The sequence below is a fragment of the Notechis scutatus genome, unplaced genomic scaffold (assembly GCF_049901735.1).
Source record: "Notechis scutatus isolate UNSWTSFEM ecotype Mainland unplaced genomic scaffold, rNotScu1.2 NSCUSCF73, whole genome shotgun sequence".
In the NCBI taxonomy this organism is placed as follows: domain Eukaryota; kingdom Metazoa; phylum Chordata; class Lepidosauria; order Squamata; family Elapidae; genus Notechis; species Notechis scutatus.
This window is the reverse complement of record NW_028263174.1, coordinates 15,392-40,162: the sequence shown is the minus strand read 5'-3', so window position 1 is coordinate 40,162 and position 24,771 is coordinate 15,392. Positions and strand designations below refer to the sequence as shown.

The 24,771-nt window shown below is 41.1% G+C and overlaps 1 protein-coding gene and 1 long non-coding RNA gene across 2 annotated transcripts; one reads left to right on the top strand and one right to left on the bottom strand.

The window, feature by feature from the left end:
• Positions 1-330: 330 nt before the first annotated feature.
• On the bottom strand, positions 331-14,038 carry LOC113428770 (vomeronasal type-2 receptor 26-like). Its single transcript, XM_087949086.1, has 7 exons — positions 13,963-14,038; positions 12,114-12,168; positions 11,494-11,785; positions 11,030-11,245; positions 3,699-3,917; positions 3,425-3,551; positions 331-1,226 (listed from the first exon to the last, which is right to left on the bottom strand). Exons 1-7 carry the CDS (start codon positions 14,036-14,038, stop codon positions 331-333), a joined length of 1,881 nt encoding a protein of 626 aa, XP_087805212.1.
• A 7,321-nt stretch (positions 14,039-21,359) lies between these two features.
• On the top strand, positions 21,360-23,271 carry LOC148128440 (uncharacterized). Its single transcript, XR_015746400.1, has 2 exons — positions 21,360-21,477; positions 23,066-23,271. It is a non-coding gene; the product is annotated as an uncharacterized LOC148128440 (long non-coding RNA).
• The last annotated feature ends 1,500 nt before the right edge of the window (positions 23,272-24,771 follow it).

Genomic DNA, 24,771 nt, shown 5'->3' with positions numbered 1-24,771 from the left:
TTGCTCAAGGTAAGAAGAACTGCAAATGATGAAAACTTAATGCGACATTACAAAACACAATAATTAGAAGCTGAGTTTTTCAGAATAAAAGGGAGGGAGGTATAAGGCTAAATTGAGTTCTTTCTGGTTAAAGTATTTGTATATTTGAATAAAATTGAATTCTTCTTGCAGACCTTTATAAGTAGGTCACATAGAGCCAGACAGAGTCAACAAAAAACAGAAACCCTCAATATCATTTTAGCTAGAATGTGCTTGTTGTGTTTGGACATAGTTGGAATGGAAATTTCTACATTCATCTGTACAGAAGTAACTATATGTTGTCTCACTTTCCTACTTAACCTTCCTCGTGAGTTGAATTCTATTATTCAGATCTGGCTTCAGCATTATAACATAGCATTTTGGGAAAAAGATACAACTTAGCAGACCAGCTGCAGAGGCCAAGATGGAGAAGATCTCCACAGCCACCATGGACTTTCCTTTCGTGCTCAGGTAGGTGGGGAGAAAGGAGACCCAAACACTGCAGAAGACCAGCATGCTGAAAGTAATGAACGTGGCTTCATTAAAGCTGTCAGGCAGCTTCCTGGCCAGAAAAGCCACTATGAAGCTGATGAGACTCAGAAAACCCATGTAGCCAAGCACAGCATAAAACATGGTGGTTGAACCTTCATTGCATTCCATCCCAATTTCTCCCTTTACAGAATGAAAGTCCAAATTAGTAAATGGGGGGGAGAATGCCAACCAGAAAGCACAAAGAGCTGTTTGCACAAGGGGACAAGTCAGGACTATGATCAGTTGTTTCCCCAAGAATTTTCTTGCCCTGTTTCCTGGCTTAGTAGCCATGAAGGCCAGCACTACAGTCAGAGTTTTTGCCAACAGAGATGAAATAGCAACGGAGAAGACAATGCCAAAAGTGGTTTGTCGGAGGAGACAAGTGAGGTTCCTTGGCTGCCCAATGAAGAGGAAGGAGCAGAGGAAGCAAAGCAGGAGGGAGACCAGGAGGATATAGGTGAGATCTCGGTTGTTCGCCTTGACGATGGGTGTGTTGTGGTGTTTGATGAAGGCTGCCAACACGAGGATTGTGATCAAAGAGAAGACAAGAGCTAGACAAACTAAAATGAAGCCAAGTGTATCCTCATAGGAGAGAAAGTTCATGGTCTTGGGAATGCACAGGACGTGGTTCTTGTTTGGGTGTTGGTCTTCTGGACATGGGATGCACTGGGCAGCATCTGAAAGAACAGGCATCAGTATATATTAGACAGAGAACTAGAAAAAATGGATGGATTGCTTTCTCAGTGAAGGAATTGAAATGCCACATACGCCCCATCCCTTTACATCTGCTGCACACAACACAGAAGGATCCAGTGGAATCAATCTAAGATGTTATAGCATCTAAAAACTTATTGGGAGTAATTATATAATGACTTAATTGATTTGTTTAATTTTATTATTACATTTTTGAAATTCCCAACTCCCAAACTGAGGAACTCTGCACAGTGTTCAATAAAATATTGCTGTCAGGATTCCAGCATTGCCCTAATTAAATTATGATCCTTTAGCCAAGCTTCAAAAACTACAAAGAATTTATTAGGAGCAAACATGTCGGTATGACCTGTATGAAGCCAATTCTGAGACATGTAATAAACTGTCACCTTGACCCTGGTTTCCCCCCACACCTTTGAGTGTATCATAATTCATATTCTCCAATGAAACACGTTCATAGCCAAGAATCATCGACCATGCTCTTCAATTAGAGATTTGCACAGCAGAAATTCCAGTCACTTAGTTATAATATTTTCAAGATATGAATGGAATGCACTTTCAGTTCCAAACTGTTGCATTGCTCTTTCAAATTTCTTTCCACCCCCCTCTGGTTCATGGCAATTCTAAAACCGACATAGAAATGTTTTATGAGTTAACAATTAAAACATATAAGCAGCACATAAAATTTAAAACTGCTAGTAACAATTTAAAGGATCAATTCAATGTACCACTCTTAAAAGTTCTGAATGACTGAATGACTATAATGCATTCATTGATTTTTTCTTGTTTACATTTTGAAATTCCCAACTCCCATCGCGAGGGACTCAAGGCATTCAACAAAGTAGACCCCAACCTACAAGAAAAAAGTGTGATAGATAGCATTACCATCAGATGGATTTGTAACTGGCTGACAAACTGTATTCAATGAGTAGTCCTTAATGGTGCTACATCTACATGGAGGGAAGTAAGCAGTAGACTACCACAAGATTCTTTCTTAGGCCCAGGACTCTTCAATATCTTCCTAAATGACTTAGATGAGAGAATAGAATGGAAACTTACCAAATTTGCAGATTATACTAAGCTGGCAGTAATAGCTAACACCCTAGAAGATAGGTTCAAGATCCAGGTGGATCTTGACAGACTTGAACACTGGGCTGTATCTAACAAAATGAAATTCAGTGTAGAGAAAAGTAAAGTTCTACATTTAGGCAAGAAAAACCCAAAGTACACATATAGACTGGGTGAAACCAGGCTCAATAGCAGGAACTGTGAGTGGGATCTTGGAGTCTTAATGGACAATCAGCTAAATATGAGCCAGTAGTGTGCAGCAGCAGCCTAAAAAGCAAATGCAATCCTAAATTTCATTAACAGAGGGATATAATCAAGCTCAAGTAAAGTACTAATGCCACTCTATAAAGCCTTAGTAAGACCACACCTAGAATGCAGCGTCCATTTACTCACCACACTATAAAAAAGATGGGATTCTCGAAAGAGTGCAGAGAAGAGCAACCAGGATGAGGGGACTGGAGGCTAAAACATATGAAGAATGGTTGCAGGAACTGGGCCTGGTTAGTCTAGGGAAGAGAAGGGCTAGGGGAGACATGATAGCAGTCTTCCAATATTTGAAGGGCTGCCACAGAGAGAAGGGGGTCAAGCTGTTTTCCAAAGCACCTGAGGGCCAGACAAGGAATAACTGATGAAAACTGATCAAGGAGAGATTTAAGCTAGAAATAAAGAGAATTTTTTTCTGACAGTGAGAGCAATCAACCAATGGAACAACTTGCCTTCAGAAGTTGTGGGAGCTTCATCACTGGAAACTTTCAAGAAGAGACAGGTATCTGTCAGAAATGGTGTAGGGTTTCCTGCTTGGGTGGGGGTTTGGACTAGATGACCTACAAGGACCCTTTCCAACTCTGTTAATCTGTTAAACTGACTCTGGTCAGTGTTCAATAAAATGTTAAAACATACAAATGGTACATAAAAGTTACAACTGCTGCCCACAACTTAAGAAAGGATGCATTCAATGGACCACTCTTAAAAGTTCTGAATGACTTTCATGTTAATTTGCTCAACTGATTTGCCATTTGTATTGTCTCACACTCCTCCCCAGGCAGCCCTGGTACACCTCTTCATTCCTGCTGGAAGGTCTCCTCTAGCAACTTGCCTGTTTCATTAGAAATGGTCCCTTCTGGGCAAGAAGCACATCCGTAGCAACAACTGGGCCTCCCCTCTGCAACTTTCCTGGCTTGTCCTGGAAGGCAGCGTTTCACACAACGAGAGAAAGGCTTTGTCTGAAAGGAGAGTGGGATTAGCTTTGAGGTGGAGAGGTTAGAAATGTTCAGATTGGCTTCGGGGCCTGCATAATAGCAGCCCCTCTTCTTCCTTCCACTGAGTAGAATTTCCATCACAACAACCTGGAAGCAACATCTACTCCCCACCTGGTTGGCCCACACGATGGCATTGGGGTTGATGCTGAAACCTTCAGCTGAAGGAGCTTCCGGATTGACCCATCCAACTTTCTGTCGAAGGATCGTCATATTTGCAAAGACGACCCAGTTGAGGATGTCAAATCCTGCATATTTCATTCCAGTTTCTGAAAAGGAGACTTCCTCCCAAGCAGTATTGTTGAAAAGGATGTTTCTCAAGAAGGCGAGCATCTGGAATTGCAAAACAATTAAACCAACAACCAAAATGTCCATGGAAGAGAAGAGACTTTATATAAAAGATATTTTAAATTGCAATACGCATAATAAATGTTTTTCTCTTATCCCAGAGATAAAAGACAGATGGAGTTAGTCATTTTTGAAATGGATGAAACCAACATTTCCCCAATAGGTTTTTATATGCAGTCTTGTTAGGAATAACATTGGTTACCTAACTTAGTTTGGGTAAAATAATATATATAAACTATGTTAGTGAGTTTAAGTGTGTGTATCACTTTAACTGTAAAACATGTATTTTGGGTGCGGTTGTAAAATCACCATAAGAGGGAGCAAGAGAGCTCACTGTTTGCTGGCTTTTACTGGATTGCTGACAATGATGGATTGATGGTGATAACTGCGTGTTTTCCCTGCTATTGCTGAGAGAAGAAAAGAGGTTTGATTTTCTTCATATCTCTAACTGCAAAAGAGATATATTACTGGACTGATTATTTCTAAGTTTACTGACCTCTTTTTCGACACTGGACTTTGCTAAAGAATAATCCCCGGACGGACTGAATTAGAGAATGATATATGGACTGTTTGACTATGCTATAACTCTTATTTAACTGGCACAGTGTATCTGTTTTACTGAGTGTAAGCTACAACAACGTTTATCTCACATATCTGTCTGCCTGACTGACTACCCTTGCACATTCTGCTAGGGTGTATATCCCTAACACTGGTTATGGGCCCAGGTGCACAGTCAGACTAATCAGGATATAACAGGCTTATATAAAGTGAGAGTTTGTGTAGTTACACAATACTGTAAACAGACAGCTGTGTTTTATTAATTATAGTTTAATATCCAGAAAGATGGCACAAGTCAATTTACCAAGTTTGTCTCTAATATCCAAACTGGATGGAACAAACTATGTTTCATGGTCTATGAAATGCAGCCTACTTCTACGCAGAGAAGGTTTGTGGAGTATAATTCAAAACCCACCAGAGGTAGATGCATGGGATCCGGAGGATGAGGATGATGCCCAGAAAATACAAGAATATAAACTGAAGAATGAACAAGCTCTCTGTATAATAGGACTGACACTCTGTGACCAGCAGCTTATCCATATTCGTGGAGAAGAAACAGCTGCGAAATGTTGGGAGAATTTAAAGAAGATTTATGTTCGAGACAGTGTAGGAGCACATATAAATCTTACACGGAAGCTGTTCAGAACACATCTTCAAAAGAATGGAGACATGCTGACTCATATAAACACTATGAAGAGAATTTTTCAGGAACTGCATGAAAAATAACTTATCTTTACAGAACTGCATCAGGTTTATATAATTTTGTCTTCGTTAGATGAGAGTTATGATGACTATGTAACTTCACTTGAAGTACTGCCAAAAGATAACCTTACACTAACTGACATTACTGGCAGATTAATTGAAGAAGCCAGGAGAAGGCTTGAAAGGGATCAACTCAGAAGGGAACAACCACAATGTAAAGAAGAGAAAATATCTTCGTCAGCCTATACAATTAGAAAATGTTTTAATTGTGGAGGAAAAGGACATTTGGCTAGATTCTCCAAGAAAGGAAAAAGCCAAAATGCCAGCCAGAATGCTAAAAGGCATCAAAAGAATAAAAAATGCATAGAGTTAGCCATGTATAGCAACGAAACTATGAATAATAATTTATAGGTTGTAGATAGTGGAGCACCGCACTGCATAACGAAAGATAAGAAAATATTTGTTAAGATGTCCACGAGTTCACAGCAGATATCGTTAGCTAATGGCTGGAAACTGAAAGCTAAAGGTGAAGGTATAGCATATTGTTCTTGCATAAGAGAAAATGTAAAAATGTTATATGTACCACAACTTAAGTTTAATTTGCTTTTGGTTAGAGTTTTGGTTAAACTAGGTTATGTAGTTACCTTTAGGGGAGAAAACTGCATAAAAGAAAAGGAAGGTAAAAAAGTGACTGCAACTTTAAAAGGTGAATTGTATGGGTTAAATGATAATCAATTAGAGGCGGCTAACACAGTGTATAATAACGTTAAACCTCATGATGAATGCATACATTTATTACACAGACGTTTAGGGCATATAAATTTTAAAATGCTTAAACAAACAGTAGAACTATCTAAAGGTATAAAACTAAAACCTTGCAGTAAGTATTTGCACTGCAATGCTTGTAGTCAAGAAAAAAGCAAGGTAATACCAGCAAATAGAATTAATGGATTTAAAACAAAAGAGCCTCTAGAGGTCGTATTTGCTGATATTATAGGTCCTAAAAAACCAAGTGTGGGAGGTGCTCGTTATATACTAAGTATAATGGACCATTATTCCAGATATGGTTTCTGTTATTTAATGAAGAGTAAAACGGAAACATATCAGAATTTCTTTAATTGGCTAAAATTTGCCGAGAGAAAAACTAAAAGGAAATTAGTAACTCTTGTCACTGATAATGGTACGGAATTTATAAACAATAAATTCCAAAATAGACTGAAGATGGCAGGTGTTGAACATAAAAAGTCTGCACCATATAGGCCACAACATAATGCCTTTATAGAAAGACAAGGCCAAACAATACAAGCAATGGCTCGTACTATGCTGTCAGATTCAGGATTACCTGAAACTTTGTGGGGAGAAGCAATAATGTGTGGAAATCATATATTGAATAATGTTGTTAACTCAACAACTGGTGAATTACCATTCACACGGTGGCATGGCAGAAAACCTGACCTAAGCTACATGCACACATTTGGAGCACCAGCATGGGTGCATATCCCTACACAACTGAGACAAAAGGGGCAGCATAGGGCTAAAAAGTTATTCTTTGTAGGTTATGAATCTAATCACAAATCATACAGATTCTGGGGAAAAGGTACATCTAGAGTTTACTGTAGTGCTAGTGCACAATTCCTTGAACATGTAGGATGGGAAAAACTGGATCAAGATTCAAGTAAGGAAGTAATTATAGAAACCTACAAAAGACCAGAACAAATCAGTAATAAGAAGAGTACAATTAAAGAGGAAGTACAGGAAGAGCATATAGGACCAGAACAGGAAGAAATAGATAACCAGGAACAGGTAGTACATGAAAGTCCACCTGTAAGCCCTGTAATACCTAGACGTTCTACACGTGAAACCAGACCACCTGACAGGTACCAAGCAATTGTAGTTTGCCAAGTTAGTAAAGTTCCAACTACTGTTGAAGAACTTAGAATGTATCCAGCAAAGGAACAGGAAAATTGGCATAAGGCAATGGAAAAGGAACTAAATTCATTAAAAGAAATGAAAGTTTATGAAAATGCCAAATTACCTCCAGGTGAAAAGTCCATTGGCTGCAAATGGATATTTAAGTTAAAAACAGGTAAAAATGGGACTGTTACCCATAAGGCTAGGTTAGTAGCTCAAGGATTTAATCAAACTGCATATGATTATGATGAAGTATTTGCACCAAATTTAAAGGCAACAACCTTGAGAGCAGCTTTAGTGTGGGCATTTAGATGTAGAAACTGCCTATCTGCATGCACCATTGCAGCACACTATATATTTAAGAAAACCAGTAGGTATTAAGGATAATACATCAAATAATGACTGTTGGAAACTTAAAAAGAGTCTCTATGGATTAAAGCAATCTGGTTACGAATGGAACCAATATATTGTTAAAGAGTTAAACAATATAAGGTTTAAAGCAGGTTTAGCTGATCCATGTTTATTTAAGAGAGAGACTAATGGAATAGTGTCATTATTATTGTTGTTTACAGATGATATTGCCTTAATTACAAAGACTAATAATGAAGTTACTGAAATAATATCATTATTAGGTAAGAGGATAAAATTAAAGCAATTAGGAGAGATAACACAATATCTAGGATTGACAATAAACAAAACCAATAGTGGCTTTAAGATATCACAAGAAGATAAAATTTACCAATTGCTAAAAATGTATAAAATGGAACTTTGTAAGCCAGCAAAAACTCCAGTGAGTCAGGAATTTTGCCGTACTGATGCTCAAAGTTCAAAATTCGATAAGACTATTTATCAGTCATTAATAGGTAGTTTATCATATATTAGTAATTGGTCAAGGCCAGATATTGCTTATGGCGTTAATCAATTGGCAAGATTCAACGCTGAACCCACTGAACGTCACTGGCAAGCGCTAAAGCGTATATTAAGGTATCTTAAAAGGACAATGCACTATGCATTGTATTTGGAGCCAAAAGATGATTTGATTTTAAGTGCATATGCTGATGCAAGTTTTGCAACAGATATAAAAACTAGGAAATCAACTTCAGGTATGGTTATACTATTAGGTAAAACCCTGATTGGTTGGAGGTCAATTAGACAGCAACACATAAGTATGTCCACAATGGAAGCAGAATTTTCATGTCTATCTTTATTATGTACTGATTTAATTCTGTATAAACAGTTGTTATTAGATATGGGAATAACTGTTAATGATGCCATTGTAGTGTATGAGGACAATCAAGCAGCCATACGGTTGGCTACAAATATTGCTATAAAAACGAGATCTAAGCATACTGATCTTAGATATTTGAATGTAAGACAATCTGTAAAAAATGGTCTAATAAGACTGGAATATTGCATGACTGAAGAAAATATTGCCGATCAGTTTACAAAAGCCCAAGGTGCAGTAAAACACAAACAAAGTTGTGACAACTATGGTTTAAAATTGTAAATATATATATATATATATATTATTATATTACCCAAAAGGGGAGAATGTTAGGAATAACATTGGTTACCTAACTTAGTTTGGGTAAAATAATATATATAAACTATGTTAGTGAGTTTAAGTGTGTGTATCACTTTAACTGTAAAACATGTATTTTGGGTGCGGTTGTAAAATCACCATAAGAGGGAGCAAGAGAGCTCACTGTTTGCTGGCTTTTACTGGATTGCTGACAATGATGGATTGATGGTGATAACTGCGTGTTTTCCCTGCTATTGCTGAGAGAAGAAAAGAGGTTTGATTTTCTTCATATCTCTAACTGCAAAAGAGATATATTACTGGACTGATTATTTCTAAGTTTACTGATCTCTTTTTCGACACTGGACTTTGCTAAAGAATAATCCCCGGACGGACTGAATTAGAGAATGATATATGGACTGTTTGACTATGCTATAACTCTTACTGGAATAAAAACTATTTAACTGGCACAGTGTATCTGTTTTACTGAGTGTAAGCTACAACAACGTTTATTTCACATATCTGTCTGCCTGACTGACTACCGTTGCACATTCTGCTAGGGTGTATATCCCTAACAAGTCTCTTCAGGGGTGGGTTGCCAGGGGGTTCTCAGGGGTTCAGGAAAGCCCCTAGGTAAGATGTTCCTTATTATTCCCTCCTATTTTCCCCAGCACCATTGTGAGTTTATTATGCACTGCTGCAGAGCCACAATTGCAAGTGTGCTGTTAGCTGATGGAGAGCATCACCTTTCATGACTAAATGGCAAACTTAAAAAAAACATAAATTAACCTCTCCTATAAATGGAAGTTTGAAGGAAGAGGAAAATACCATGCTGAAAGGAGATTTAATTAATTTTGTAAAATATGATATCTGGTTGTATCAAAGTTACAACTAAGCTGTAGACTGAGGCAAAATTCAATTTTTGGATCTATGAGATATTCAGCTTCAAGGATTGAAACTAAAAAGTATTTATGCTTGTAAATATAAATGAGTAAAACTCTGGTTCCAAATGACTTCTCCGCAAAATATTTTTAGTTAAGCTGTTAATGAATTACTTCATTAATGAAGTAATGAATGAGATGCACTCAAGGGTGGGATTCTACTGATTCCGACTGGTTCAGGCGAACCAGTTGTTAAATTTACATCTGGTTCATCAAACAGGTAGTTGAACCGTCTGGCTGGCCTCGCCCACCCTGCCCTGTCCCTTGCAGGAGTCTCCACGCAGCCTGTTTTGGATGCAGGTAAGTGCAGGGTCTGCGTGGAGGTTCTGGGAAGGCCAAAAATGGGCCAAAATGGAAGTTCTGGAAATCTGGAAATGGGCCTGTTTCCAGTTTCCGGAGGCCCTCTGGAGCCCAAAGAAAGCCTCCGGAATCTGGGGAAGGCAAAAAATGGCCCTTCCGGAAGTTCCGGTAGGCTCACGCCCACCATGACCATGCCCACCCAGCAACCAGAAAGAGAACCAGTTGCTGGGCTTTTTGAATTCCACCCCTGGATGCACTGATATTGCATTTTCCACCATTTCTGGCAAGAGGCATTGATGTCCTTCATTGTTTTTATTGCCCCTAACCCTAATCCCTAACCCTTGTCTTGATCAACAATCTTACAACCAAAGTATACCCTATTTGTTTGTTTGTTTGTTTATTTATTTATATATATATTTACATTGACTATTTCAGTTCAGATGCTTTCTTAAAAAGTCCAGTCTTGTCTTTGAGGCTTAAGCATGTACTTGCAGATCAGAAAGGAAGATCTGAAATGTTACCTGCCAGGGCTTCACAGAGAGGTGAAGGTGTGACTTCTTTCTGCCCCTCTTCAATGCCAGTTGTGACTCCAATGTATGCGCAGTGTGTAATGCGTGTGCCACAGAATAGGCAGCGTTATAGATGCTGTAGCTGAAACCGGTCATCTTTCCATCAAAGATGGAAACTGGGAGAGTGGCCAGGTTCTCCTCCCCTGTGCAAACCCTTCGGCCATCAGGTGAGGCCTGACCTGCCTTCAAAACCTCACAATCAAATACAATTTCCCACCATTCGGGGAGAAAGACATCTCCATGGGGTTCGTGTGGATTCATAGCCGATAGATAATCCTTGAATCCTGGCACCAGGTTTGTGTGAACCGTGAAAGACAGAGCACCATGGAGGGATTTTAGTTTTCCCCACTCATAGTGATAGCCAATTGCTGAAAATTCCCATTGGGTGCTCAGGATCCAAACCATCCGAAATGCAATGTAGTTCTCTTCTTCATAAAAGTAGAGAGATAAAATAAGACTTTGCAGAGTATTTGAATCCCCCGAGACAATTATAACTTGAGCATTATTTCTCGAAATTGTCAAAACCAGATCTATTTGTTCCCTGAACAATTCATTGAATATTGAGAATCGGGGAAAGATCTGTTTTACAAATTGTACACAAATGTCATGCTGGGCAAGAGTGGCTTCAAAAATCCAGATGAAATGCTCACTGCTCTCTGAATTCTCAACAACAATCCCAATCCAGTTCCACTGGAAATAGAGAAGGAGCTGGACAATGGCTTCATTCTGTAGGTGATACTGGGGATCGATCTGGTAGAAGATGGGGAACTGGCTCTTATCCCTCAAAGCAGGGTCAGAGAAGCGATAACCTAGCTGAAAGGAGAATGGAGATAGAGAAAAAAAGAAGCTAATCAAGGAAAATGGTACCTGTATTTTTTATTACTATCCTCAGATTATCTAGACAAGCAGGGATCCTATTCTAGACCCAAACCCCCACAACTTTGCACCTTTATGAGATGTTTTCTTCTGGTCACAGAATTGACTCTGGGAGTTGTTGGCAGTAACCATACAAGGCAGAGCTTACAGCATTCACCCTTTCCTCATGTTGTATGTCCAAGTACCTGAGAAACCTTGAAATTGCCAAATATGGTTGCCATCTGATATGAGTTTCTGGAGTTGAGACCCCCAAGGACAGACAGAAGGTTGTCCTGTGTGTCACACTTATAGTTAGGAAACAATTTTCCCCGGCTGGAGAGCAGAGACAGGCTGACATCTGGAGTCATGCTTGCATAGTGGTTGTCTTCATAGATGCGGAAGCCCAGGGTGATGTTGGGGAGAAGCTGTGGGTCTCTATTGACCTCCCAGATGGCAAATGCCAAAGCCAGAATGTGTTGGTAGTTCTTGGGAACAGGTCTTCGTTACAAGTGTTAGAGGATAAAAAACAGACAGGAGTGGAAGGGAGATGTTTATTCTATTATTTCATTACCACAATTCTAAGAATTGATCATAAAACAGATCAATGCAAATCAGTTGGTTTGTTTTACTGCTGTCAGAAAATACGGTTACTGTCAGTCAGTATGATTTTGTTATTATTGTCAATGGTGTATGACAAAGCCTGCACTCCCTCTCTCCACAGCAAACTTAAGTGAGTTGATGCATAAATCATAATTTACATCATGAGCTGTTCGAGTCAGTATTGCAAAAGAACAAAGTGGAACAATGACTGATGATCTCATTTTACCGGTCAACTATAGAAAGCGTCCTCTGCATGACAGTGTGGTAGGCTGCCTTGACAGCTGTGGATAAAAAGACACTACAGAGGGAGGTGAGCACAGCACAAAACATCGTAGGCTGTTCCCAAACTTTTTCAGTCCACCGCCCCCTTGGTGCTACAAACTCATCCTCAGTGTCCCCCAGCCAGGGGTGGGATTCAAATTTCTTAACAACTGGTTCTGTGGACATGGCTTAATTTGTGGGCATGCGACTGGCTAGGCATGGCTTGCTGGCTGGGCATGGTTTGGTGGTCATGTGACTGGGTGGGCGTGGCCAGGTGGCCATGTGACTGGCAAACCAAATATAAGTGGTCCTCGTTTAATGGCTGGTTGCTTAGTAAGTGTTCTAATTTATGACTGACCTCTCCAGAGCTACTTTACCTGTTTTGGGAGTTTTGACAGCCATGCACACACACAAACACACACACACACACACTCACACACCCTTCTAACCCTGCTGGAGCAGGTGGTTGGACTAGATATCTCATTCACTTTCTCCTCCCTCCCTCTCTTTCTTTCTTCTTCTTTTCTTTCTCTTTCTTTCTGTCCCTTCCTTCCATTCTCCCCTTTCTTTGTCTATCCTTTTTCTTCCTTTCTCCCCTTTTCTTTCCCTTTTCTCTTTCTTTTCTTTCTTGTCTCTTCCTTCTCTTTCTCTCTCTTTTCCTCTCTCTTTCTCTCTCTCTCTCCCTCCCTCCATATCCCATTCACTTTCTCCTCCCTCCTTCTTTCTTTCTCTCATTCCCCCCTCTCTCTTTCCCTTTCTCCCTCTCTCCCTCCCTATCCCATTCACTTTCTCCTCCCTCCCTCCCTCTCTCTTTCTTTCTTTTTCTCTCTCATTCCCTCTTTTTCTCTCGTTCCCTCTCTCTTTCCCTCTCTTTCTATCCCTTCCTTAACCTATCTACCTATTTTCTGCCCAGACAGGTGTGGCCTAATCCAGGGGTCACCAACCTTTTGGACCTCAGGGACCACCAAACTCATAATCTTAAATCCTGTGGACCACTAATTTGAATTTTGACTGATGGTGGCACAGGAAACTTTGGCCGGGCTCTCAAGAGATGAGAGTGACTCCAGCTACTTCTCTCTGCTAACAGGCAAAACTGTCTCTAAGTATCAACAGTGAGGTGTCACATAAAATGGTTCATTCTGTATTGTTGAATTTCTACTGCTTATTGTCTCAGGTATTAAATACTGTCACCTTGATTAGGAGGGGGAAACATTTACTGTTTTGCATTTCATGATTATCAGAAGCCACTCTCCAACCAGTATAATAAAATGAAACTATTTTGCCATTATATTACAATATCTCTTTCTCTCAACAACCACTCTGCAATGGACCAGTAACATAAAATACAAGAAGCCTTGCCAAAAGGCTCTGATTTTGTGATAGGGACCCATGCCACAAATACGTGAAACTCTTGATTCCTCAAAAAAACCAAAACCAAAACAAAAAAACATGGCAACACAAGGATCCAGAAATCTCCCCTTCAAACAAAGGAATGGCCAGCTGGATACGGTTTTACACCCGGTGCCCCGAAGGACTCCAGAAGCCAGGCTTGGGTGCTCCTAATAGACACGTAATGGGGGGGCAGGGGGCAGGCCCTTGGGCAGGACTGCAAACAGAACACCCGGGAGCTGGCAGGGTTTATGAGAGGGGTGAAAGCAGTGGCAGCGGCGGCAGAGGGAGGGTTTTCTTCCCCATTTGTGGAAACCCCTTTGGGCGCTGCCTCTTCCCTTTCAGCGCTGCCTCCAGCACCGATTGGAAGTTCAGTGCTTCTGAATGGAGCGCTTCTCTGGCTGCTGCACTTTAGTGATGGGTACGGCAAGAGTCCTTGGGGCTGTGCCGCTGGAGCAATGCTGGTGCTTCGGGGATGAGCCACTTCCCCCCACCCCCCATGTTAGTACTGTGCAACAATGTTGTGCTCCCCTTTGCACAGGAGTTTGGCTAGCTATCTGCAAAATCGTCTCTTTTGAGGAGCACTTAGCTTGACAGTTTGCAGATATCTTGGCTGCCTGTTAGTGGAAAGAAGCAGCCAGAGTCGCTCTCATCTTGAGACCCTGGCCAAAGTTTCCCGCACTGCTCACGCTTCAGCGCTTTGACTCCCAGGGGCAGGACTTCGGCCAAGCTACCTGCAAAATCCCACCCCTGAATTGCCGCCTCTTAGTGCCCCCCTGCCAGCCCACTTGCCTCTTAGCGCCCCCCTAAGGCATCCCACCGCCCTCCAAAGGGCAGTACCGCCCACTTTGGGAACCACTGCACTAGATGACCTCACTATAGCTCGTTGCCTTAGAAGAGTGAGGAAAATCCTCAGGGATGACTTATACCCTGGTCAGCACTTTTTCACTCTCCTACCATCAGGTAGGAGATACAGAAACATAGCCAGCTGCACCAACAGGCTGATGAACAGTTTCTACCTGTGGGCTGTCAGACTCCCAAAAGGAAAATAACTTCATGTCAACATGGTATGATAGACTTGTGGGGCTGCCACGTTGTGCAATAAGTTCACATGATGCAATAAAATAATGTGTTTGTTAGTAGGATTCACTGGATTAGGGATTTTTCTTTTTTGTCGTCACTGTGAGTTGTGTTGGGGGATGCACGAAAGGAGACTCAGCCAATCTCATTGTACAGATGTTATACTCTGACAATAAAGGTTGATTTGATTTGATTTGATTGACTTTTCCAAAATGAACTTTTCAGTCCAGTTAAGGAAATGTGATTGAGCCATGGTGGTGCAGTGGTTAGAGTGCAGTACTGCAGGCTACTTCTGCTGACTGCCAGCTGCCTGCAATTTGGCAGTTTAAATCTCAGCAGGCTCAAGACTGACTCAGCTTTTCATCCTTCTGAGGTTGGTAAAATGTGGAGCCAGATTGTCAGGGGCAAGAGGCTGACTCTCTAAACAGCTTAGAGAGGGCTGTAAAGGACTGTGAAGTGGTATATAAGGTATCTAAGGGCTATTGCTCTTCCTTCCTTCCTTCCTTCCTTCCTTCCTTCCTTCCTTCCTTCCTTCCTTCCTTCCTTCCTTCCTTCCTTCCTTCCTTCCTTCCTTCCTTCCTTCCTTCCTTCCTTCCTTCCTTCCTTCCTTCCTTCCTTCCTTCCTCCATCCCTCCCTCCCTCCTTCCCTTTCTTCCATCATCCATCCATCCATCCATCTATCCATCCATCCATGGTGCACAGTGGTTAGAATGCAGTATTCCAGGCTAATTCTGCCAACTGCCAGCAGTTTCATCCTGAGTGGCTCAAGGTTGACTCAGCCTTCCATCCTTCCAAGATTGGAAAATAAGGAGCCAGATTGTCGGGGCCAAAAGGCTGACCCTGTAAATCGCTTAGAGAGGGCTGTAAAGCACTATGAAATGGTATATCAGTCTAAGTGCTCTTGCTCTTGCTATCTTGACAAAACTACACATTTTATTATAGCCAGTCACGTCATCTTCTGTCCTATGTTCTCAAGCACTTTCCCCCAATCTGGCACCCTATCATGTTCTCAGGGTCCTTTTGAATTAAGTGGCTTCATAAACTCATACATTAAATTAAACTGAATTAAATTGAATGTCTGACCTGGTTGACTTTTGCTGGCTAGAAATGATTAAGCTGATGGATGGCCCCCAGGTAGAAAAAACCCTTTCAGTTTGTCAGAAGGTGGAACTCTTCTTGTTGGGGATTCTCCAAGGAAGCTCGCTCCACTGACCTTGAAGTGCCCAGGATTAACAGGCAATTGGTGGGAAGCCAGACTTGGTGGGACAAAAGACAGACTTTCTCTTCAGAGAATGTAATGCAAGCATGAAGGGTGGCATTATAAATCATCAGAATAACGAGATGGGAAGATGAATTTGGTCCAGAAATAAGTCAGAAGAGCCTAGTATTATTTGTCCCCAAGTTCAGTCCATACTGGTTTCTTTTCAATGTGCATCTTGCCTTCAGGAACATGGAGAAAAGGTTGACTCCCTTGGGTGACAAGCTGTTCTTTACCACTGAAGAGTCAGAGGATTTGAGAAGGGAAGTAGAGGCAGATTCAATCATCAAAGAGAATCAGTGTCTTATAACAAGGAAGGTCCTATCTCAACAGAGATTGGGTGGGATTTAAGTCTGCCCTATGTTCAAAACTGCCCTTTCCACATTGCCCTGAGACAAAAGACAATAAAGAAACACTTACAGAGAATAGGTATCCCAATTACCAGGAGGCTCATGTAAAGGAAACTGTAGAAATTTAGTAAGTGAGAGAGGCAGGTTTCCACCGATAATGAGATCTCCGGGTCTATAATAGTCTTTTTGTTCTTGGAAAGGTCTCCTCCACAAACAGTTTGGCCTCAGGTCCATCTGCACAGCTGCAGGCAAGGTGCACAGCAACACTAAAAGCCAAATCATTGGCCACAGAAAGAGACCTTCTTCTAGATCAAGCCAACAGAGAATGTTACAGGGAAAGTGATGCTTTGGTGACTTCAGAGGACTCAAGTGGGGTTTTCAATCTTCACATACACATTCATCGAAGCACCAACTGTAAAAGGACCCAGTTATAGTGTTAAACATGTAGATACATAAACATGTTTTCACCACAACCTCTTTAGGCTTAGGACGGATTTAATCTGTGGAAATCCACTGAGATGAAGTAAGAATTGCTAGTGTTTGATGTATCCCAGGAGAAATTAATGTCCACATTATCCCCAAAGCTCTGGAGTCTGTGCCATTTTAGCAAGAGGGAAACTTATTTGTGAACCCACAATTGTGTCTCTTGATCAACTGTGGGCAACTGTGGGCAATTGGGCAACTGTGATTGGAAAGTGATGCAGCTTTAGAATTAGATCAAAATTTGGGATCACCTAGTTCAATCCCCTTAATGTAGAGCAGGGGTCTCCAACCTTGGCAACTTTAAGACTTGTGGACTTCAACTCCCAGAATTCCTCAGTCAGCTTTGCTGGTACACATGAGTCAAACTCTTTTAAGTCTCTAAGATCTCTTTGGAATTGACAGTTTCTGCTGCCGCCACCAAACTCTTTCAAGATTAAGAAATGCCCTGGGACTTCCTGGAATAATTCACCATGGCCTTTATTTTAGTGGTGTTTCCTTGACTGGCCAATGGAGATGTGTTTCAGCTATGGGGTTCCTGGATGGTTTTTATTAATCACATGCTTTCTTATTTTCTTAATGACTTAAATGCATTCTGCCCAATCTTCCTATTACTTGAATGGGTCATTAATATTTTAAACAAGTATTTCAAAATGAATCATTCTGCCTGATGGAGGATTTCCTGAGGACGGGATCCTGAGCTTCTCTCAGGTACAACATTCTGCTCTACACCATTCTTCAGTCTCCATCCTTTGCAGGTTGAACCAGGAAGGGTTACTTTTTTTTGAGTGACAAGCCAACCATCACCCTACCAGACAAATCCTTCATTTGCAGAGTCCCAGAGGTATGACAGATGCCCTATTGTACATCCTCTGGAGAGTTTCCCTCATATCACTTGAGACTTTCAAGAAGAGATTGGACTGCCATTGGTCAGAAATGGTGTAGGGTGTCCCGCTTGGCCGAGGGGTTGGACTAGATGACCTACAAGGTCTCTTCCAACTCTGATTATCTGTTATATGGAGTAAAATTTCAGATGAAGAAGAGAAGAATTAAGAAGAAATGAAAAAAGAGGAGATGAAGTGCTGAGCAAGAGACAAGAAGGAGGGAAGACAAGATGGCTTCCATGGGAGCTTTTCCATCATGAGGAAGTGGCTGAATAAAAAGAGCCAAAGACGAAGAATCAGATAAACAGGTAAACTAAAAGATAGACTGCCCTGATGAGAAGAGGCAACAGGGATGAAGGCAGCCACTGAGTAAAGCAGGAAAAGAAAGTGTTTTCCATTTAAATAGTTTTTAATATAAACTGTGCTATTTTTAGCGCAGATTTAATTTCTGCATTAATTGGAGTCATTGGCGATTTACAATTTCTTTGTCTCTTTTTTAATTAGCAACATTTCCTTTTGTAAAATAAAAAGTCTTCCCCTCCAGCTCCCCAGCCACCCAACACAATCCAGCACATTTTAGGAACTCTGATTAAACTGGGAAAATTTCCTGCTGTAAATTGCAGTTTCTTTATATGATGGATTTATTATATGATGGATTTTTACAAAATATTTTTCCAGCTGCCCAGATTCCCCTATGTCAGCTGGTGTTCCATTCAAACTCCAAGAAAGAAATACTTAGACTCTTTTAATCAGAGAAAAGATATCTTTTACTGGAAATCAAGTGGTAGCAACAAAAGAATTCTGAATCTGAGAAAATGGGCACGTAAATCACATATACAAAGTAATGGCAACGTTCCCACCCCCAATAGTTCAATTGGCTCATCCAATTAAAAGTTGTGTATATCATCATGTGGGCATCTCCAGGTGATGATGAGGCTTCTGTCCATTGACCTTGACATAGTTTGATAAAGGGTTGCAGCTGCACATAGCATAGGATAGAAACCTAAGCAAGAATGTAACCCCCCAGTTTATACAGTTCTGCTTTGTAACACCTCCAGCTCACTTCCCATAATCATTCCCCCTCCTCCCCCCATTACTTATGACAGCCGAAAGAAGCAAAGCAAAGGGAGAAAAATCTTGAAGGCTGACAACCTACATGTGAATTGGATGGCTAGATAAATTTGTTTAATTAATTAATATCCACATTTGTATTTTACATGTATATTACTCTGATGATCCTTAGGTCCTCACCAGGGACAATTGCCAAAATGCCCCAATCCAAGTAAAATTTCCCAATCCCAGGACAAATCATATATTCTTGTGCCTCATTATATTCTCTCTACAATTCAGATATGGTCTCAATAGGATAATGTAGCATTTGGGGAAAAAGATGCAAGCCAAGAGACCAGCACCAGAGGCCAAGATGGAGAAGATCTCCACAGCCACCATGGACTTCCCTTTGGTGCTCAGGTAGGTGGGGAGGAAGGTGATCCAAACACTGCAAAAGACCAGCATACTAAAAGTAATGAACTTGGCTTCATTAAAGCTGTCAGGCAATTTCCTAGCCAGGAATGCCACTGTGAAACTGATGAGGGCCAGGAAACCCAGGTAGGCGAGGACAGCATAAAACATTAAAGCTGAACCTTCATTACATTCCAAGATGGCCTCTCCAGTCAAGGTGTGGAAGTCCAAGTTGGGAAATGGAGGACAGGTTGCCAGACAGGTGGCACAAAGAAGTGCTTGGACCAGGGGACAGGCTACAACAATAGAGTTAGTCAGTGGTTTTCCTAAGAGTTTCCTTATCCTGTTCCTTGGTTTGGTAGCCATGAAGGCCAGAACCACCATGACCGTCTTTGCCAAGACAGAGGAAACCACCAGGGAAAAGAGAATGGCAATGGCAGTTTGCTGGAAGAGACAGGTGACCACCCCTGGTTGACCAATAAAGAGGAATGAGCAGAGGAAGCAGAACAGGAGGAAAACCAGGAGGATGTAGCTGAGATCTTGGTTGTTGGCTTTGATGATCGGTGTGTCACGATGTTTAATCTCATGGAACAGACACAGACATATTCACAAAGCATTGTAAGAGTCACCTCTACCTACAAAGATGTTGCAATGCCATTGCTTCTGCATAGGTTTTAATCCTACCCTCCATCCATGCTTAGTAAACATTTCATTGATATTGTTCAAAATTAGGAAAGGTGACAGTGCAAATGTATTTTGCCATTACATGAAATGTGGACATTCATCTGAGGTGAATGATAGGGGCACGGTAAATCTATTGAAACTTCGTCATCATCATCCTCTTTTCATGACCCCCATAATCCCTTGTGGGGTGGAGTTTGGGCAACAGAATGGAGCTGAGTGTTTACTGGCCGGATGCCCTTCCTGTCACCAGTACTGAGTTTTGTTTAGCAGATATATTCTCAGTGTGCCAAGAGAGAGAAATATCTGTCTCTTCCTAGGATTGAACTCACAGCCTTCTGACTGTGAGGCAAGAACTCCACCTCTAGGCAACTGCACCACTAATAGTCAAAAATGACATGATGGCACAAAATCATTCCTCAATCAAAATCATATGCAGAATCATAAAAGTTGAGGGGGACTATCCAATCTAGCCCTGTCTTCAGTACAGGAATCGGATTCAAAGCATCTATGAAGGCTTTAATTTACCACTACTCTAGTGAATTGGTTCCATTGTTGGGCTGCAGAGATTCTTAGGAAGGGTTTCCCAACCTGCAGATAGATCTGCCTCCTAGAACTTAAGACAGTTATTCTATGTCCTACTTTCTAGAGCAGGGATGTCAAACTCAAATCTCGCAGGTCGGATTCGGGCCACGGGATGTTTAGATCTGGCCCACACAGCTGCTCTGGAACGGCAAAGGACTAGCTTACAGTGCTGTGTGCACCTTCCCCAAGCCCTGTTTTTGCTGGCAGAGGATTAGCAAAGCAAACTCAAAGCAAAATAAAACCAAAGGTGAAACGTTTCCCCTTTTGCATATGAGCATCCAAGAAGGGATGGGAAAGGAGAAAAAGAAAAGACAAAGGAAAAGAAGGAAAGATGGTAAGAAAGCAAGGAAGGAAAAAGAAGGAAAGAGGGGAAGGAAGAAGAAAGGAGAAGGAAAAGGGAAGGAAAAAAGAAAAGGAAGGAAGGAAATGAAGTCCTTCCTTAGTACTTGGCCACCAGCAGATGGCAACGGTCCTCTGGAGCAGGGGTCTCCAACCCTTGCAACTTTAAGACCTGTGGACTTCAACTCCCAGAATTCCTCAGCCAGCATTGTTCTCGTGAAATATTTCTGGACTTTCTCAACTGTATTAATATCTGATAAGCAATGTGGCTTCCAGACAGTTGAGCTGTATTTGAGAATTGGTCTAGCAAATGTTTTGTATGCTGTAGTTATTAGTACAACATTCCCGGAGAAAAAGCACTCACCAGCTCAAATTTGACTCAGCTTTCCATCCTTCGAAGGTCAGTAAAATGAGGACACAGATTGTTGAGGGCAATAGGCTGACTCTGTAAACTGCTTAGAGAGGGCTATAAAGCACTGTGAAGCAGTATATAAGTCTAAGTGCTGTTGCTATTGCTATCATCACCAGATGGATTTATTTGGGCGTATTGCAAGGAGACAAGCAGAAACAGATTCCTCTGGTGAGATGAAACTGCCTGAAGCCCCAGGAATTCTGCATTGGTAGTGGTGTCTTGGAATGGGAAATGTATGTCAATATCAAAGTAGCTTTACTCCTCAATTACTTCTCTCCTCTTTTCCTTTTCACAGGGAATGCTGGTCCCCAGTGCCAGAGACGAGGAGGATACTGCATGCCCTCTCCCTGTCATGCAGGCTATATCTTCATTGGAATATTTGATTGCTTGAGAAAAGTGTGCTGTCATCCGTAAGAAAAAAAGTTCCCTAATAGAGATGCCACAGTTGTAAATTTGTCAAGTGCCAGAGAAATCAGGAAATCCAGGATGTTAAATATCAGCAAGACATGTGCGGCAGCAGCCAAAAAAGCCAATGCAATTCTAAATTGAATTAATAGAAGGATACAATCAAGATTACATGAGATACTAATACCATTCTATGCCTTAGTAAGACCACACCTAGAGTACTGCATCCAGTTTTGGTCACCACACTATAAAATAAGATGTTGAGACTCTAGAAAGAGAAGCGCAACCAGGATGATTAGGGGACTGGAGACTAAAATATATGATAAACAGTTGCAGGAACTGGGCCTGGCTAGTCTAGGGAAGAGAGGGACCAGGGGAGACATGAGAGCAGCCTTCCAATATTTGAGGATGGGCTGCCACAGAGAGGAGGAGGGGATCAAGCTATTTTTCAAAGCACCTGAAGGCCAGACAAGGAATAATGGATGGAAACTGAACAAGGAGACATTCAACCTAAAAATAAAGAGAAATTTTCTGACAGTGAGAACAATCAACCAATGGAACGGAAGTTGCCTTCATCCCTGCAGGCTTCCAAGAGGAGATTGGAATACCATTTGTCAGAAATGGTGTACGGTCTCCTGCTTGGATGGGGGTTGCACTAGATGACCTACAAGATACCTCCCAACTCGGTTAATCTGATCTAATGTAATAAGTATAAAGATTTATTTCAAGTTTAAGCTCTCTACAAGAATCTGACGAACTAACAGTCAAGGGAAATGGGTGGGAGATAAGAAAGGTGGGAGATAAGAAAACTGCATCCAGTTTTGGTCACCACATTATAAAAAAGATGTTGAGACTCTAGAAATAGTACAGAGAAGAGCAACCAGGAAGATTAGGGGACTGGAGGCTAAAACATACAGGGAATGGTTGCAGGAACTGGGCTTGGCTAGTCTAGTAAAGAGAAGGACCAGGGGAGACATGATAGTGGTCTTCCAATATTTGAGGGGCTGCAACAGGGAGGAGGGGGTCAAGCTATTTTCTAAAGCTCCTATAGGCCAGACAAGGAATAATGGATGGAAACTGAACCAGGAGAGATTTAACCTGGAAATAAGGAGAAACTTTCTGAGAGTGAGAACAATCAACCAATGGAACAGAAGTTGCCCTTGGAAGTTGTGGGAGAGCCATCAGTTGAGACTTTCAAGAAGAGATTGGACTGCCATTTGTTAGAAATGGTGTAAGGTCTCCCACTTGGGTGGGGGTTGGACTAGATGACCTACAAGGTCCCTTCCAACTCTGATTATCTGTAAATCTGTAAAGGCATTCAAAGTGGGCTAGACTTAGATTGCTTGTGGGCGAGTAGGCACTCGTGACTTGTGATGTGTTGACCCCTCCCTTGTGCTTAGCCTGGTTATATACAAGAGTGGGACAATCTGCCTGATTTTGTTTATATTTACAAAGCATTGCAAGAAATAAACATGAAGTGGGTTTACAGGAAAGCTCTGCATCGAAAGGAAGGGAGGAGAGAATAGGTGTTGGAGCTCAGGGGGCAGAAAAAATATTAAACTGATCAACATATTGTTTTATCTCATTTCTTAGGATCATCTTAGAGGAAGAATAATGCCATCTTCATCTACTCTCAGGCATGTCTTCAAGATCTGGCCAATGACCTGAGATCACTGCTTGCTATCGCTTTATCTCCCTTTACATGAATCCAAATTGCTATCTATCAGACACTAAAACATGTATGCATTAAGGTAAAATCTGGCAACGTTTTCTTGAAATACAGCTAAGTGAGCATTGCAGTTGTTGTGTGGTGATTTTAACAGGAGCTCATGGCACTACATTACTGTGTGTGTGTGTGTGTGTGTGTGTGTTGTGTATGCATGCACAAATGGGTGTTCACACAATCAATCAGAATGGAGCTGAAAGGGACCTTAGAGGTCCTCTAGACCAAACTCCTGCTCAAGCAGGAGACCCTAGACTAGACATGTGAAACACAAGACAATAATCACATTTATTTTTTATTAATTTGTTATTTATTAATTTATTAATAAATGAGAGATTTAGTAATCACAGGTCAATTAAAATACCATTTAAAATACTTAAAACACAAACATAAATACAATTATAAATGTATTTTAAATGGCTTTTTAACATTTGTATTTTAAATGGATTTTTAATTGATCTGTGATTAATAAATCTCCCATTTATTAATAAAATAATAAATAACAAATTAATAAAAATAAATGTGATTGATAACTATTACTTTATTACCAATGTAAGCCGTCAATCAATTGTTTACACCCATCCACAAAACCTGGCCTGCATCCATAAACATATCATGTTCAGACCATACAAAGTGATAGTTCCACTCGTTAGTTCAGGGATCTCTATTCCTCCAATCAGATTGAGCAGAATTTGTTCAAAGAAATCCCTGAATCCAAAACAAAATAGGCCAACCTCTAATCTATTTGCTTGTAGGTGACCACATACCTTCCTGCAATTGGTATCAACCATGGCTCAATGTTAAATTTTATCAGTATATCACCAGAAAACAATTTCAGGGCTAAATTCCCACCAATAATGAGATCACCAGGCCTATAGTACTCCTCCAAAGTTTGCACAGCTCACTAAACATATGGTTTGCATCATCTTATGAATTGTTGAAGGCAAGAACCAAAAGAAAAGCAAGAGAAGAGGCAACCTATTCATTAATCTAACCTTCCTTCCTAGATAGGTGGGATTCAAAAATTTTAACAACCGGTTCTGTGGGCGTGGATTAGGTGGTGGGCATGGCTTGGTGGTCATGTGACTGGATGGACATGGCTTGGTGGGCATGTTATTGGCTGGGTGTGGCCAACTCAATATCACTCACATTGAGGCGTGCATCTCCTCGCCTGGCCTCTCATAACTGTGGGGATGCTGCAACAGTCATGAGTGTGAAAAATGGTCATGTCACTTTTTTCAATGCCAATTTAAATGGTCACTCCACACAAGCAAAGTACGAGCAAAGGAGGGGGAAAAAAAACCTCCAGAGACGTTCCTGAGACAGGAAGTCTAGTCCTGCCAAGAATGTAATACAGGTTAATGGAGAGGTAGTTTCTGTAAGCAACACCAGAATGTTTCCTTCCTGCCTTCCTTACAGGATTAGGACAGTAATTTCTTCTAACAACTGGTTCTCCGAACTGCTTAGAATGTAAACAACCGGTTCAGGCAAATAGGTGCGAACTGATAAAATCCCACCTCTATTCCAAGATAAAAAATCAATGTTTCCTTAGAATTTGTCCCCAGGAAATCTCACC

What these genes read in the sequence shown, in the direction of transcription:
- LOC113428770 (XM_087949086.1), bottom strand. Translation starts at nt 14,038, where the DNA reads ATGGGGGGTGGGGGGAAGTGGCTCATCCCCGAAGCACCAGCATTGCTC. An exon ending in CAGCCCCAAGGACTCTTGCC is followed by an intron (nt 12,169 to 13,962) that starts GTACCCATCACT and finishes TTTTATCCACAG; the next exon opens with CTGTCAAGGCAGCCTACCAC. An exon ending in CCATCGTGTGGGCCAACCAG is followed by an intron (nt 3,552 to 3,698) that starts GTGGGGAGTAGA and finishes CTCTCCTTTCAG; the next exon opens with ACAAAGCCTTTCTCTCGTTG.